Here is a 17,643-nt window from a genome sequence, read left to right on the forward strand (position 1 = left end):
TTCCTTTTCTTTCATTTGCTTAATTTTCTGTGCACGTACTATTTGTCTGTCCCTAATGCATCAACAGATCTGCTGCATGCCTGGCAATCATTGTTTCAACTTCTCAAACACATCAAATATCCCATCAGTTCCTTTTCCCCTGGCCTGGAGGCCTCCCTCCACAGCATTAGTCCTCTCAATCTAATCTGGACAGTGGCTTTCTAGCCCAGCCGCCATGCTAGGACTTTCCTCAGCCATTTTGGTTTGGGGATTGTTTTTGAGAGATTTGCTGATGTGAATATAACTAGAATGAGGAAGCATTAGTCTTTTAAAGAGAATCCTAAATTATTAATATACTATAGGCCTGATGCACGAAATTCATGCAATAGTAGGCCTTCCTTCCCCCGGCTGCCGGCACCAGCTTCCCTCTGGCACCCGGGACCTGGGCTTCCCTTGCAGCCCCGGCTTCATCCAGAAGGTCATCCAGAAGGATGTCCGAAAGGACATCCGGTCTAATTAGCGTATTACCCTTTTATCATTATAGATACTACTTACATGTCCTGGTTCACCAGACTGTGAGGCCACATAAAACGAGGTCATATTTGTTTTGGACGCCCAAATTATAATGGCTCCAATCTTCACAATTTTAATGTAAGCTCTCTAACTTTGCAAAGTGCCCTCTGAGTTTTTCTGTGGGTCCCTAAGAGGGACTTTCATATGCTCACTATCTCGTCTTTCCCAAGGCTTTTGCATGTTCTTCCACTTCTGCTCTGACCCCTGGCCAATACGTATTGCCCTGAATGCTGTTTGAAGTATCCCTCATGCTGAGAGTATGCCTCACTGTGGATGGTATCCCTCATGAGGTCAGTGCTATATTTTCCAAGGGTGTTTTCCCCTGATTTTGCCATTTTCAAGAAAACCAGGGGGTACTAGGCTTGATGGGAGGAAGTAGAAATGACCCTTTCCCAAATTCCACGCCATATCCCATTCCCCTCCTCCGTTGCTCAAAGGCCAGAGCTCACAGCCTCTCAGCTTCTCCTCTTTGCAGTTGCCTGTGTGCACACCTGCCCCTAACCCCTCTGTCCAAACCAAAAATAATCCACAGTCACAACCAGCTGCTAAGCATCCATTTTGCCAGGGACAACACAAAAGCTCGAAGGCTCAGACATACATCTCAGAACTTATTACCAAACCAGAATGTGTTACGTTTATGTTCTAGCCAGTTTCTCCAGCAGAGAGGCAGTCAGCTCCACAGCGAGATGAAGTCTCCATGCTGGAGACAGAACACTACTTGCACCTTTCAGATGGGCCGCTTTTTCTGCTAAACAAGATTTAAATGCTTGCCTTTGTGTCTCCTCTAAAGCCAAGTACCATGTTGCAAATCTTTAAGTATGTCCACGTTCTTTTAGAAAACCCCTAATATTTGTTTTCCTTGGGAAAATCTGGAAACCTCCTACAGATATCTGTCAGTAATACAGCAGAATTGAAAAACTATTTCAGACTTTTCACTAATCAGACTGGTGTTTGCTCTAAAATTGTGATAATTTGCCAAGCTAGCATTTTCAAAGAATACTTAAGGGTGGAGATGCTGCCAACAGAGAGAGCAGCTAGCACATTATAAGGGAGGAAAGATTTTTTTCTTGTGAGATTTAAAGTACTACTGTGCTGGTCTTTTTCCAAATGAGAGAATCCTTTTCAAAACGTAGGCCATGCTGTTTCAGGAAGAAATTTCAGGTGATCCATTTCCCCCTCTTTAATGTTCCAGTTTTCTTTACTTAGTGAATGAGGACAGTTAGGCTCACAATTTACCCTACCAGTAAGAGGGAGAGCCAGGATCTTAACCCAGGTCAATTTGACTTCAAAACTGTTGATTCTCTTCTGCGTACTACATCGTGATGTGTCATTTTGAATGGGTACAGAGATGACCCTAAAAAAGAGGAGCTGATCTGGGGAATTCCTGGCCATGTGGATTATCTGGGATTTCCCTGGCATATACAATGGTTCCCTGGAGATACATACTCTCTGGTGAAGGATGATTTGCGTAGCACCCCCTGTGCAAACAAGCCTAATCCCAAATTTCACTGTCCCTGTTCTTTCTTCAGTTGCCTTTTCTTCCATCCCCCTTTTTTGGAGAGATACCAAGTAATTGGTTGCTGATCCTGCACTCTGCTCTCTATAAGCCAACCAGATGGTAGACCCAGCTTACCTTTCCTATGACATCTGTTAACAGCTTGAGGGCCAGGGGATCATGAACCAAGGAGTCTGTGTAAAAGGAACCCAGGTACTTCCTTGGGTTGATTGGATTGTCCTGGGCACACAGATCTGGGCGCACACTGAATCCATGGGAGATTCTTCCTACTGTAAAGGGGAAGGCTCCACCTGCAAGTAAAACCCATTACTGAGGGCTTGCTTCGATTGAAAGGGATTCCTTTTTATTTCTTTTTATTGATTTTAGAGAGAGAGGGAGGGAGAAGAAAGATAGAGAAACATAGATGTGATAGTGAAACATCAACTGATTGCCTCCCACCTGGGGACTGAACCTGCAACTTGGGCATGTGTCCTGATTCGGAATCAAACCCATGACCTTTTGGTGTATGGGACAATGCTCCAACCAACCGGCCAGAGCTGAAAAGGATTCCTTTTAATCCTCATGTTGTATGCAAAGAAAAGTTACTATAACCCAGCTGGTTAACAAAGGACCTACTAGGTCCCAAATGCTGAGAGATGACCCAGAAGAACCCACAACTCATCTAGAAATTCAAATTTGAGGAATTTATCCTAAAGAGAGAAGACAAGTGTGTAAAGATATGTGGTCAAAGTTTTCAAATAGTGTGGTCATATGAGAAAAATATTGAGGCAACTTATCAGTTAGGGAATATCTAAATAATAATTATAATATCTAAAAATGTATTGCCATACTTGCAATGATCAAAAATGATGAAGTTCTATACTTATTGACCTGGAAGATGTCTCTATATGCTGGTGAGAAGGAAAAAAAATTAGAGAGCAGCACGAAGAGTTTGATTGTGTGTGTCTGTGTGTCCAAGAGTCACAAACTCAATTACTTATAGAGTCCAAGCAGGAAATGTAAATGAATAAAATAGGTCTATTTTAAACAATAGTGAATGGTAGGGATTATTGGAAACTGGACAGCTTGTAGTCTGACAGAGATTTAAATAAAAACAAATCAAAACAAAATAAAGCAAAAACTGTGCCAATCAAACTAAACTTGTCAGCAAAAATGGAATTTGGTCCCTTGAACCATCATATACTTTGTGACTAGAATGATTACTGGAAGGATGTTAGGGACTGAATTGTGTCCCTCCAAAATTCATATGTTGAAACCCTAACCCCCAATGTGACTGTATTAGGAGATAGGGCCTTTAAGGAGATAATTAATGCTAAATGAGGTTATAAAGTAGGACCCTAATCTGATAGGGCTGGTGTCCTCATAAGAAGAGGAAGAGACAGCAGAATGATCTCCCTCCCTCCCTCCCTCCCTCCCTCCCTCCCTCCCTCTCTGTGCATGCACAGAGTAAAGGCCATGTGAGAACACAGTAAGAAGGTGGCCTTCTACAGTCCAAGAAGAGGGGTCTCGCTGGAAACCAAGCCTGCCAGCACCTTGGTCTTGGAACTCTAGAACTGTGAAAACATTAATTTCTGTTGTTTACGCCACCTAGAAGGTGGTGTTTTGTTATGGCAGCTGAGCTGACCAAAACAGATGAGGTCTTACCTCCATGTGCAAAACATACTTTCAGTTTAGGAAACTTCTCGAACACTCCACCCATGATCATGGAGCAAATGGCTGTGGTGGTCTCTGCTGGCATTCCTGAAAGAGGAAACAGTCACAAGGTACAGGGCTTGTCCCCTCTCGCACGAAGTGCAGTGATGCTCAGGGTGGGGAACGGCGGCTTGCTGTAATTGTCAGTGCCGAGAAACGTGGGGTCCCTGCGCCCTAGCATGGCTTGCTTATATACAGGCTATTACCTTGGCGAGCAGAACCATCTGATGCTTCCTATATGCCACTTGCAGGTAGAGTCACCTAATGGCTAGAATAGCCAAGGAGCCAGAGGACCTGTTTTTTGTCCTGATTCCCCCAGCTTCAGTTTTGGATGCAATGGGGCAAGACAGTACAATGAGTCTGGGCTGAACCCTAACTCCTCCCATTTTTGCTTTCCAGCCTTTGGCAAGGTATTTAAAGCCCCCGAGCCTGCGCTTCACCTGTGAGACGGGGACAGTATTGCCCATCTTGCAAGGCTGTTGTGGAGCCTTGAAAATAATGTCAGGAAAGTTCTTGGCCAGAACTTCACATTAGAGATACTCAAGAAATATTAATTGCCTCCCTGTGCCTCAATTTCCTCATTTGTAAATGGGTTGGGATGATCGTTGTTAATTCTTGCCACTTAATAAGTGCTCAATAAATATTGACTCATATTATTATTCCTCACAAATTTTTGCTGCTTCTTAGAGCTGAGGTTGAAAATAACTGGATTAAGCCCTGGCCAGGTAGCTCAGCTGGTCAAAGCATCATCTTGGTTGTGGGTTTGATCCCCGGTCAGGGCACATACAAGAATCAACCAATGAATGCATAAATAAATGGAACAACAAATTGATGGTTCTCCCCCCACACCCCAAATAAAAAAGAAAAGAGCTGGATTAAAGTGAATGATTTCAAGCTCCTAGAAGTGTCTGTTTCATGCCTGGTGTCTTTACTTTCTCGGACTCATTCTGGGTTCCATTTTCAGGTGACTGCTTTCCAGACTGTGGTTAAGGAATCTCTGCAGGCTCCACAGCTGAGCCTGGTGCCTTCTGGGGAAGCCTGCTTCTCCAGCTGCCTCATGGGGCTTTAGTGGGTGCTCATCTGCCCCATTGCTCTGTGGACAGCGACACCCTGGCTCCCTGGCCTCTTGGGAATTCTGGAAGCATGATAGACTAATGTCCATCTGAAATGGGCAGAGCTTCATGAAGGCAGGAGATGAACAGCATCACTTCCTTTTGGTCCTATGATTCTGCTTCCCATTAATCACTTGGGCCATAACTCCACAACCCGTTCTCCATACAGGAGCCAAAGCAGAATATTTGCAGTGTAAATCGGAGTATGACCCACCCCTGCCGGGAATCCTCCAATCACTAATGACCACCTTTGCGTCAGAATAGAATTCTGAAATTAGCCTGTTTATGATCTGTGTGCCTGTTTATTGTCTCTTTCCTCCAACCAGAACATAGACTTCCGGAAGGCAGAGGTTTTGTCCACGTCTGTATCCTTGGTGCCTAGCACAGGCCTGACATGCTGCAGGACCTCAGTGTATATGTGTTGCATAAATGAATGACGAAGCACCCCTTTGTTCTCTCCTCTGTTTTTCATGTGGGAAGTTGCCATGTATAGAAGTTTGTGGGGCTTGTCAAAGTGCTGTGTGAATTAGAACGAGATTTTCTTTGAAGCTGGAAAGCACTGGGGCTTCTTAGGTGATCTCTTTCTACTAATCCCTGCTCAAAATTTGGTGGGGAGTAGATAGGAAGCTGCCTTACTACATACACGGGTCTCCAAAAGCAATGCCAGGGGCATAAAATATCAGAGTAGAAGGAGAATCCAAACCAGTTCTCTCACTTTACAGACGAGGAACTGGGGTGTCAGGAGGTGAAATGACTTGCCACGGGTATTACAGAAATAAATCTAGACGAGCTGGAACTGAAATTCAGTTTTACTTTCAATATACGGCTCCATTTAATGCTTTATGGTGGTTACTTCTTAATTACCTGTACCAACGAGGCTGAGAAGGGAATGGGTAATGGCCTCCCAAAGGAAACCCAGCCCTGCTCTGCGGGGACCACTCCTTGGGTTTGTAGACGAGCTGCACTCTTCCCACGTGGCCCCAGGATTCTAACCTGTCTTCCTGTCTTTTTCTCATCAGGATGCTAATGAGAGAGCGGACAGGCCAAAGGGAGGCCTCTCCTCTTCCCTGTCCCTCATCTGAAACCACGAATGAATGGAGGAGGCAAAGAGCAGAAGAGAGGAGCAGGTAAGGGAAACTGAAAGCCTGGGTCACCCGTCATCGAGGGCCTCGATCCTTGGGCGGTGTGAGGTGACCTTCCCTCCTAACTCCAGGGCTCTCATTTGAAAGAGCTGATGCTATTATTGGCTTCTAGAAAAGTCGGTTAGACAGGCAATCGGTTACTTATCTCTGGAGCCTTTTTGGGAGCCTGTGTGGTGAGGTGGTTTTGGAGTCAGACGGATCTGGGTAAATTCCATGTTCACTTACTAACTGTGTGACTTGGACAAGCTTCCTAACCCCTCTGAGATTCAGTTTCTCCGTCCATGAAATGGTTATTATAATGTCAGCCTCAGAGCGTTTTGTGTGAATATGATTACAATTAAATGAGGTAATATATTTAGCAATAATCGGAGTAAGAGCTCAGTAATGCACAATCCTGTTAATAAATTAAACTTTCTCTCTTTGACATAATAGTGTTTCACAGATAACTGGGGAAAACATACAAAAGTTAGATCTCTTTTCTAGACCCGCAAGCTGACACAAACCTACGAGCCAAGGGAGCCAGTATTTGGCCATCCGTCCGTCCATCTGCATGTCCCAGGGGTGCACGAATAGGGAACAGCTCAGCTTCTCAGCTGCCTTCAAAGAAGGAATGAGAGAGAGGGTTATTTGGGTGAGCCAGCAGATACGGGGTACTATTTTAGGGAAATTGCTTTTCCCTAGGTCTATATTGATCTGAATACACAAACCAAATATTTTTGAAGTTGTTTCCTGATCTTTATAAAAGAGTCATTGATAATCTGTGCTCCTGCTTGGAAAATAAAAAGGACACTTAGATTTAATGAGGGTGTGTGTGTGTGTGTGTGTGTGTGTGCATTTACCATTGAGGTTAATGAATTAAATATATTTTTTGGCAAAACAAGTCACAGCAAACATCCATCACTCAGATGTTTTGGCTGAGAGCAAAATGCTTAAGGACTGATCTTGTACCTCAAATGCCAGGGAAATTTCCCCCGCTGGTTCCTCCTTGGTCTACTCTTTCGGAAGGACTGCTCAGGTTCTATCTTTGGAGTCAGGACTGGAGTGTCCCCTCCTTTCCTCCACTTGGAAACTGAGGATACGGAGAGTGAGGAAGTGATGGGCTGAGAGTCAGGGGTTCAGGACTGGGCTGGGGCAGGTTGGCCTGACCCAAGCCTCTGGTCACTCAGAGCCTGATAGAGGGTGGGAATTTCTGGGGTCTGCAGGCTTTCACAAAGCCCCAGGAGCTCAGCCTCAGGAGTCCCTAAACAGCCTGGTGTGAATGAAATCACTTTAAAGAAAGGAAGCGATCTCAATGCCTCCATCAGGCATGTGCTGTGATGAAGGTCATGAGCAAACTTGTTCCAGGGCCTTCTGGGAAATGGAAATACCATCTGGATGGAATGACCTTTATTCAGCAAAATGTTTCATTTTAAAAAGTCCCCTCAACAGGCATTGAGTATTAGTGCTTAGCAAGGTTCAAAACATATTTTTCTTAGCACATTTCCAAATATACTGGGGGCTGGATGACTCATCTGACCCTTACATATTAATATGTGGACTCACTAGTTTGATACAATGGGACTTCTGTACAGAAACATTTTTTAAAAATGGAGAAGCAATTCTGGGACAACATGGGATTCTGGATGTGGCAGGCAAAGGGTAGATTGGCGAAAGGACTTCTAATTCAACAGGTTCTGAGGAGCAGAAGAGATAGAAACCTTTTGATATAAACCTGATAATGGATGCAGGCTGGAAAGAGAATACCAGCTTCTTGGGTAGTTTGGGCTTGACAAAGACACATGACCATGATATCTCAGTGGGATTTGACTCCTCATTAGTACAAAAGTTGATTCTATGGCCTACGATGGTTCATTTCTATTTAATTCAAATTAACAAATATTTTGATCACCTTTTGTATGTGAAATATTGTAGAGAACACAAACAGAAGTCACTTATACTCTCAAAATTGTATAAGTTTTTGTAACTCACATTAACAGAGAACTTACCATGTGCCAAAGCTATCCTAAGAATTTTACAATTATTAACTAGTTTTATTCTTTATAAATTGAGCACTTGTGTTATTCCCATCTTACAGAGAACAGAGCTACGGCAGACAGAGGCTAAGTAACTCTCTCAGGTCTTTGGCTGGTAAGTGATAGAGGCAGGTAGCCTGCCACTACCATTCTGTCTGCCTCATACTCGTCACAAAGTCACTTTAGGGCCTGAAAACGGTGCTGAAAGTGTGATGTTGGGTTCACTCACTAAGAAAGAAGGTCTAGGAGCTAAGGTGGACAGTTAGACACCCTGGAGCTCCAGGCCGACCTTGACATGACACAGCCAACTTGGCTCATGGAAACCCCTCTTATTTGTTTCAGCTCATGTTACCGACGCAAGTTACAGAGTAGTGAGGCTGGCAAGTCTTGCCAACCAAATAAACGTGCTGTCAACCCCTGGACGTGGTAAGTCAGCTGGGCCAGGGGGCTCTCCTGAACCCCCTCAGGGACTGCAAGCCCCCAAACAGCCTCGTTAGAATGATGGGTGGGTCAAGCTAGTCACACAAATGAGAAGACTGTACACAACAGGCTGCTGCTGCTCTCTGAGCCCAATTCCAATGAGTAATAAAACGACTCGCAGCTGAAGGTTTGCTCACACTGTGCTGAAACAACTTGGATACACAGATAAATAAATCCTCTTTCAAAGCTCATTAAAGTTTCCAGAAAACATTCACTGCGTTAGCTCAGCCACTGCAGCCAGTAATCTTCAGGGAGCTCAATATTTAGAGGAACGTTAAAGCCTCCAGGTCACCAGGAGGCAATTTAACAGGCATTTCCCGCCTGGTGGGCAGGGTCCATAGGCACAAAAATGGGAATTTTCCCTCATGTAGTCAGAGCTCACCAGATAATAAAAGAATAAACGATCAGTGAGTGTAGTGCCTGGTGAGTGCACCAATATCTATTAATTCATTATGAAAGATTTTATATTTACAATGAAAATAACAGAAAACAATACTATCCTAATTCTAGGAGGGAAGTAAACCATTCTGAAATGCAGCTGAATATAGAATCATGCATCTTGACTCCTGGTGTAAGGAAAGCAGGTTCCGTTGCCGAAACAGGAGGCAGAGGAAGATTTTCAAAATGTATGGCTTACAAAATGGTTTACTTGAGGAATGATTATATAAATCAAAACATATGCATATATTGGAATTATTATGCAGTTATTTAAAAATCATGCATTAAGAGACTTTTCATTTAGGGTGGAAATTCTCAATTAGAATATGAAGTCACGCATATAATAGAATATAGATATATGTAAAAACAAATGAAATACACTATAGCAGTAGTTACTTATCTTTGGGTGGTGGGATTATGGATTACATTGGACTATGGAATATGTTTTCCTTTTTACACTTTTCTTTATTTCCCATAATTTCTTCAAAATTATGTTATATAATTTTGAAAAATAATGATTTTTTCCCCAAAGCAAAAATAACTATTGTTTTGTATGTCATTAACACAGTTCTTTGCACAGTGGCTGTAATAAGGATAAAATTTTGGCTTCTGAATGTAAGATTAACAGGAGAGCATGGGTGATAGAAAGAAAAGAGATTTCACTCAGCTAACTCAGGGTGCATTTCCACTCGCCCCTCTCCCAATGGAATGGCCACTCCTTATGGGACCTCTTCCCATGTTTGCTCCTATGTCCTAGCATGTCAGCGGCATCTCTCTCTCCCCCTCCCAGTGAGGTGGCGCATTTATCTTCTTCCTGCCAGCACCCAGCACGGTGCCCAGTCCTAGCACCCAGCCGGTGCCCAGTCCCAGCACCCAGCCAGTGCCCAGCCCCAGCGCCCAGCCGGTGCCCTGCCCCAGCGCCCAGCCGGTGCCCTGCCCCAGCGCCCAGCCCGGTGCCCAGCCCCAGCGCCCAGCACGGTGCCCAGCCCCAGCGCCCAGCACGGTGCCCAGGCCCAGCGCCCAGCACGGTGCCCAGTCCCAGCGCCCAGCACGGTGCCCAGCCCCAGCGCCCTGCATGGTGCCCGGTCCCGCCGCGCACTCACTGCGTAGACAGGGAAGAGTTCCTGTGCATTCAGGTCCCACGTGTTGACGTGGGAGCCGATCTGGACCCCCGGGAAGCCCAGCTCCTTCACACAGCGCTCCATCTCCTTGACGGCCAGCTCGGGGGCCTGCATGGGCAATGTCCCCAGGCCCACGAACCTCCTGGGGTGCGTCGCTACAGTGGCAGCTAAGTCGTTGTTTAAAAACTGGCACAGGTCTAACGTGTCTTGAGGTTTGGCCTGGTGGAGACAGATGAGGGAACACCACATCATTCAGAACCTCCTTCTTTAGCGCTGTACTCCGGACAACACCTCCCCAGGCGAAATCACTGTCATTCTCAGTGGCTTTCCCCGCAGAAAGCTGAGGCACAGGCTGGGACAGGCACTTGCTGCAGAAGACCCAGAAGCCAGGCATTGCAAATGCAAAGACAACTGCTAGTGTTGATGATTAATTACAAATAGTGAGGCTGTAATCTGAAGGGACAGACACAGTTTCTGGGCCTGGCATCCCCACCCCTGCAGACAGGAGCCCACAGACTGCACACCTAGGTACCTCCTCTACCCCCACACAGGAGGCTGGGCCCGGGCGCCTGACGTCACTAGGGCCTCTCCTTGTTATGCCTCATTGTGTGACGTCAGGATGTTGTACAGCTCTCCTGTCCCTGCTTCTCCCCCTCCCTGTCCCTCCGTAGGCAGTGACACTCAGTTACCCTAGCAAAATGCTGGTGCAGATGAAGTTTGCTTTCTGTTCCCCTAACTCTTCCTTCTTCATTCTTTTCTTTCCTTTCTTTCTTTTTTAAAAAAATATATTTTATTGATTTTTTTTTTTTTTTTTTTTTTTTTTTTACAGAGAGGAAGGGAGAGGGATAGAGAGTTAGAAACATCGATGAGAGAGAAACATTGATCAGCTGCCTCCTGCACACTCCCTACGGGGGATGTGCCCGTAACCAAGGTACATGCCCTTGACCGGAACTGAACCTGGGACCCTTGAGTCCGCAGGCCAACGCTCTATCCACTGAGCCAAACCGGCTAGGGCCTTTTCTTTCCTTTCAACATCATCTCACCCCACTGCCAGGAATTTGGTGTTCTCCTGCAATCCCACTTGTCTAGTCAGAATGATACCCCGTCTGATAAATTTAGACATATTGAAGTCATAAATTTAAATATATTTAAATCATGAATCTAATTACAGAAACAGATCAAGACTGAATCACTAGCACTGGAATTATGAGCCCCGGTGGGGAAGTATTTGTGAGCAGGTGGTATTTCCATTGCTCCGTACACCACAACATGAGTGAAGATTCGCACATGTGAGCGGATTGCCGGGGCACCGCCAGCTGTGTACAGAGGTGTCCTTCCACATGCTCGCAATCATGCCTGAAGCTTTAGCACTCGACACGTAATCCCTTGGGGAAAAGCGTCCAACTCCAGGAATCCCATTTTGAATTGCACATTTCCCTGGGAGAGGCAACGTATTAGGCCATTATTATTGTTCCCACCTCAAAATCATCGTCACCTCAGAATACACTGGCTTGTTGATTACTGAGTAAGGCACTGCGGGGATGAGTCATCAGACAGGTAAGTTCTGATGGAAATTTAGGTTGGGTCTAGAACTGTGCGTCCAGTGAAAACACAATGCGAGTCACATAGGGATGTGCAACTGTTGGCGACTGTACTGGACCATGTGGGTCTAGAGCAAGGACAGGACCAAGAAGACAGGCCCAGAAGGGCCCACTGCCGTGTGAGAAGCTGAGGGACCCCACCGATCTCTATAGGGGAGACCCAGAGGGGAGGTGGGGCAATGTCAAGACCGAGTCATCTACCTATTTGCCAGACATACCCTTTGCCCACCAAGGAGATGGTTTGAAGTTTCACACTCACCCAGTAGCTAAACATGACGGGAACCGTGGAAAGGGCTTGCACAGTCACTCCTAGACACAGACACAAAGGAAAGGCAAAGCCGATGAGAATAACCCAGACACTCCTGTATTTCCTATGCCCAAGTAGCCCAGCAATCCTCCACCCCACCTCGTCCTCTCTCTCCCTTCCCTGGCTGCTGCTCCCTGTCCACCTTCTCTCAGGATCTCTGTCCCAGACCTCCCTTGTCCCTCAGTGTTGGGTTCTCAGAGGAGGGGTATGAGCTGGACAAAAATGAAATCATTTAAGAACTAATTGGCATTCTTTGTCTAGGGTTATTTCTACCCTCCTTTTTTTTGTGAAGGTCTATGTAAGCAAGAATTTCCCCAGCAATTTTTTTCAGGGCTTTTTATCTTAGCTCATGAATGACCGTGTTTTTCCCAGCCACCTTCTCCCCCTCTTTAATTAGCTACTACGTGGTTCTGGGTCCCGCTGTCTGGAATGCTCAGAATGGGACCCGGGATTTGGCTCCAGAATCCAGCCTCCAGGAGGCCTGAAATCTCTATCTTCAAGCTCTGGGAGCTCGGGTGTCAGGAGAGGCTGCCAAATGGAGGGTGGCTCTCTTTTACTCATGCTCACATCCGACTCACCAGCAAGAACTGTTAGCTCTACTTAATTCCTTTCATCCACCTAGGATCCCCATCCCCTGCCTACTAACCAGGCTACCAGCATCTCCTACGGGGACCACTGCGGAACCTCCCCTACCACCATTCTTGTCCTCCTGTGGTTTGTTCTCCACTCAGAAATGAGAGTAAGGTGCTAAAACTTAGATTAAGTCATTCCCTTGCTCAAAACTTTCCATCATACTAAGGTAAAATCCAGACCTGAGCATGGTCTACAAGGCTCCATATGGTCTCTCTTGGGGCTACATAATCTTCCTTGGTCTCTTGCCTGTTCTTTGTAACTGCTTTCTGCCTCAGGACCTTTGTATTGCTGTTCCTCCTGCCTGAATGCTTTTCTTTTGGCTCATTACAAGATAAGCTTTTTTTTTTTTACCCGAAGGTCTCAGTTCACATGTCACCTCCTCAAAGTGGTCTCCCTGCTACTCCAGCCATGATCTATCCCATTGTTCTATTCCTTTCCTTTTCTAATACTTATTACAGTCTGTCATTTCTGTATTTATGTATTTACTAGAGGCCCGATGCACGAAATTCGTGCAAGGGACTCGGCCCCTGTCCCTGCAGCAGCTGTGGGCCTCTGCCTAGGCTCCTGCCTGCCACAGTTGCCACCCTGTGCCTCTCCCCCACCCGCCGTGGCTTTGTCCAGAAGGAAGGACATTCAGTGTAATTAGCATGTTACTCTTTTATTATTATAGATTCTGTGCCTTCCCCTACTTGAATACAAACACCACTTGAGCCTGTCTCTCCATGCCATAGCATCAGCATCACGAGTGGTGCCTGAACATACCCAATAAACGAAAGACTGCAGGCTTGATAAGAGAGTATTGTTAATCATTGTCACAAGATATTATTTACATTCATTGATTAGTATCAAACAGATGAGTACCTTTCAATTGTAAAATCTTTTACATTTTACACAAATACTTTCACTTACATTACTCGATTTCATTTCTCTATTTTATAGATTAGATCTAAGGTCACATGTTTTGAAAGTGGTGCCATGAGGCTCCTGTCTAGCCTTTCTCCTTCCCTATATCCCAGTGACCATTACTTGTCACAATATTTCATATTGACACAGTAATTGTATCATTTGTGTATTGGTTGAATTTGATACATATTCTTTGGCCTCTCAGAACTAAAGGGGGAAAACAAGTCTAATACAGTTAGAATTTATATTTTTTTTAAAGGAGAGGGTTAGCAGCATGACATAGCACAACCTTCATACAACTTACTTGTTGATTACATTTGGGGTTGGGGCAGAACATTTTAAAAACAAATTCCTAGGCCCTCCTTTGGAAATTCTGATTTAGTGGATGGGGCCTGAAAAAAAATTGTTTTTTAAAAATATATTTTATTGATTTTTTTACAGAGAGGAAGAGAGAGGGATAGAGAGTTAGAAACATCGATCAGCTAGCTGCCTCTTACACAACCCCTACTGGGGATGTGCCCGCAACCAAGGTACATGCCCTTGACCGGAATCGAACCTGGGACCTTTCAGTCCGCAGGCCGATGCTCTATCCACTGAGCCAAACCAGTTTTGGCCTGAAAAAAAATTTTAGCCAGCACCCCAGGTGATCCTTACCCTGAGGGCGATTTGGGAAAAGCTTTTGTGGTGGAATGAAAAGACAGCCCTAAGCACAGTCTTGGCTCTGCTTATTACTAGCTGTGTGATCTTGAGCAAATCCATTTACTCACTTGCCCCCTTAGGTAACAATAGATACAACACTGCCTGCCACTTAGAGGCGTTGAGCTTCCACCCCAGCCGTCGCCAGGCCTGGATCCCTCACCAATTCTGACCTTCCTGGTCTGTTCCAGAACCAGCTTCATTAGGAACCCCACCTAGTTGAGGACTTAGGAAATGCTTCTATGTGCATCAGCTCATTGTTATTATTTTGGCCTTTGTTCTGTGTTGGATCTTGTGATGAAGTGACCCAGGGGCTGCCAGTTACATTTCGCTCCCTGTGAAGATGGCATGGATTGCTGGAATATTCGGTGTTGGGCCTTTGTCATTTATATTCTTATCTCCACAGAGGTGGTAGGATGTAGTTGTTAAGCCCTTGGGGGCAAACTGCCCAGGTTCAAATCCTGTTTCTGACTCCTACAAACTGTGTGATCTTGGGCAAGTTGTTTAATCTCTGTTCCTTAGTTTCTTCATCTGTAAAATGGGCATAATAATAAATGATACCCCCTAGGGTTGTTATAGGGATTAAATGAGTTGATACATGTTAGGTACTGAGAAAAGTGCCTGGTACAAAGTAAATGCTCAGCAAGGAATAGTCATGGCTGTGCTCTCAAAGACAGCCAATGAATGAAACACACAGCAAAACCCAAAGGGGACACCCTTTATCTAAGTGAACACCAGTCATCCAAGTCTCATTCCCTCTAGTTTTCTCCTTGAAGGGGTGAGGATCCTTGCTCAGGGTTACATTTGGAGCAAAGCCTTGCTCTGTGCTGTAGATCTGAGCAGCATGCTCTTTCTCTAGCTCCCCTCCCACCACATACTTCTAGACCAGGGGCATGTATGCTGTGTTCTGTGGAATGGTCTGCAGCAGTCTTCAGGCTTTCTGCAAAGTTCAAGTTGAATGCCATTTAAATATACTTCTAATTATTTATAAAAACTACTAGAGGCCCGGTGCACAAAATTCGTGCACAGAGGGGGGTTGTCCCTCAGCCCAGCCTGTACCCTCTCCAATATGGGACCCCTCAAGGGATGTCCGACTGCCCATTTAGGCCCGATCCCAATGGGATCGGGCCTAAATGGGCAGTCGGACATCCCTCTCACAATCCAGGACTGCTGGCTCCCAACTGCTCGCCTGCCTGCCTTCCTGATTGCCCCTAACCGCTTCTGCCTGCCAGCCTGATCACCCCCTAACCACTCTGCTGCCAGCCTGTTTGCCCCCAACTTCCCTCCTCTGCCAGCCTGGTCACCCCTAACTGCCCTCTCCTGCAGGGTTGATCACCTCCAACTGCCCTCCCTTGCAGGCCTGGTCCTTCTCAACTGCCCTCCCTTGCAGGCTGGGTGCCTCCCAACTGCCCTCTCCTGTTGGCCATCATGTGGTGGCCATCTTGTGTCCACATGGGGGCAGGATCTTTGACCACATGGGGGCAGCTATATTGTGTGTTGCAGTGATGATCAATCTGTATATTACTCTTTTATTAGATAGGATAAAGCAATTCCCGACCCAAAGTATCCTGGACCAAATTCTAACATTCCATAGACCACCTCCTCATTTGGGGCTGACAGGTTAACTCATTTTGTGTAGACTTTGGAATAAAATGTCTCCTGCCATCTCTGTGTACATATTTTAACTTCTTTTACATTTATCTTTGATTAAGAAGGTGGTAGTTCTGAGCTGCTCTTTCATTTGTGGGTATGAAGTGTTTGTTTCCTGGTTTACATCTAGACCACCAACGTCGAAGCTTAGGCCTGGCAGTGCTGTAGGGCAGTTTCCCTTGGCATGGCCCACGCGTGCCCACAGGCTCAGCCCATCTTCTGGAGCGTGTGTACTTGGGTGGCACAGTAATAAGTGAAAGCACAGTGTGGCCATCGTACCATATTTTAAATTCTTTTAAATTGTGGGACTTGTTTGCTTTATAAATATAAGATAAGGAATGCAAAGCAGTTCTCAGAAATTGTTAGTGATTCAGCTTTGAAATAAGAATGTCCCAATTCTCCTCTTTCAAGTTTCGGAATTAACTTCATTATAGACGATTCTGAGATTACACCATTAACTTGCTTTCTAACTGCTCTCATTTCCACCCCTTATGTGTCAGTGGGGACTATCTGTGTCCTGTGTACCAAGACAAAGTGTGGGAAGAAATTGGATCCTGAATCTGACTAAGCAGGAAACTGGCATCCTTACTCTGTGAATTCTAATTTCTATTCTTTTAATCAACTTTAATAATAAGTACATACTATACATTTGAACTCAAAAAGCTTTAAAATAGTAAAATGCCACATTTATGTTTTTTTATGATATAGCATTCTACTTTAAACAGGTATACTTAATTAAAATTTTTTTTTAATCCACACTAAAACAATTATAGTAGAAGGCCCACCCCTCCCCCATCAGGCCCCGTGGAGAAAAGGCGATCGGAAGTTACCATCACATAAATCCTGTAAAGTGGTCAACAGACTTCAGGGAGAGACGTGGCTTTTCTATCAGAGATGATCACTGGTAACATTTCTCAGAGTAAGTACCTGTTTGGTCCATTTCTCTAATGCGGACGTCTGGATCCCAGCAGTTCTCTTGGACCACCCTGAAAACCTTCCCGTCCTTCAGCATCTTCGCCTCTCCCTAGGGCAGAAGAGGCACATCAGTGACGTTAACCTAAGTTTACTTAGATGAAGCCTTTCTTCTATGCTTTGGAACACGGTTCTCCCCTATTAGTAGAAATCTGTTCATTCAGCAGAACTCAGCTTTTCATCCTCCTGCCTTCATATTGGCCTGGAGTTAAAGGAGTGTGCTCATAGGCACCAGCAATTGGGCACAGAGAGAAACAAGGCCATGGTCATGGCCTTTTGGGGCTTCATGACTGAGGATGGCTGGTCACCTTGTCTACCTGAACCACTGGCTACGAGCCCTACGAGAGCAAGGCTCAGTGTCTGGAAAACTCAAGATAAAACACAACTTTTAGAATTGAAAAGGACCTCGGAGATAGACTGTGTAGTCCAGCCCAGCCCTCTGGTTTTATAGAGAAGCCACAGAGGGTTAGTCAGAAGAAGTGATTTGTCTGGCAGAGCAGGGCCCACTGATGTCAACACCTGCAGGAGAGGGTGGGCGATGAAGTGACTGACCTAAGGGGCCGAGCTGCTGACCTCCGCCAGGCATCGTGCCGCCTGCGTACACTATCTCTTATTCCTCAGGGCCGGGCGCCAAGGTAAATGGCTGTACAGAAGCATGGCAGTGGCTTCTAAATTCAGCCTCCAGGTTGTGATCCCTAAAGAAAAGGGAAAAGTTCTGACCCAGGTCCCTGAAATCAGACTGCTCAGGTTCAAATCCCCATTTTACTACTTACTGTGTGGTCTTGAGCAAGTTAAACAACCTCTCTGAGCCTCAGT

At 45.5% G+C, this 17,643-nt stretch overlaps 1 protein-coding gene across 1 annotated transcript in view; it reads right to left on the minus strand.

Annotated features, from left to right (window-relative positions):
* ACMSD (aminocarboxymuconate semialdehyde decarboxylase) overlaps nucleotides 1-17,643 on the minus strand; it is a gene marked incomplete at both ends in the record, with an annotated part of 51,142 nt that overhangs the window by 20,930 nt on the left and 12,569 nt on the right. The window contains 6 exons of the mRNA XM_079781720.1: nucleotides 2,186-2,358; nucleotides 3,713-3,808; nucleotides 6,518-6,611; nucleotides 10,048-10,284; nucleotides 11,926-11,975; nucleotides 16,783-16,879. Of these exons, the coding sequence (XP_079637846.1) occupies nucleotides 2,186-2,358; nucleotides 3,713-3,808; nucleotides 6,518-6,611; nucleotides 10,048-10,284; nucleotides 11,926-11,975; nucleotides 16,783-16,879 (747 nt within the window). The remainder of the gene's footprint in view (nucleotides 1-2,185; nucleotides 2,359-3,712; nucleotides 3,809-6,517; nucleotides 6,612-10,047; nucleotides 10,285-11,925; nucleotides 11,976-16,782; nucleotides 16,880-17,643) is intronic.

The sequence above is a fragment of the Cnephaeus nilssonii genome (assembly GCF_951640355.1).
Source record: "Cnephaeus nilssonii genome assembly, chromosome: 10".
NCBI classification, from domain to species: domain Eukaryota; kingdom Metazoa; phylum Chordata; class Mammalia; order Chiroptera; family Vespertilionidae; genus Cnephaeus; species Cnephaeus nilssonii.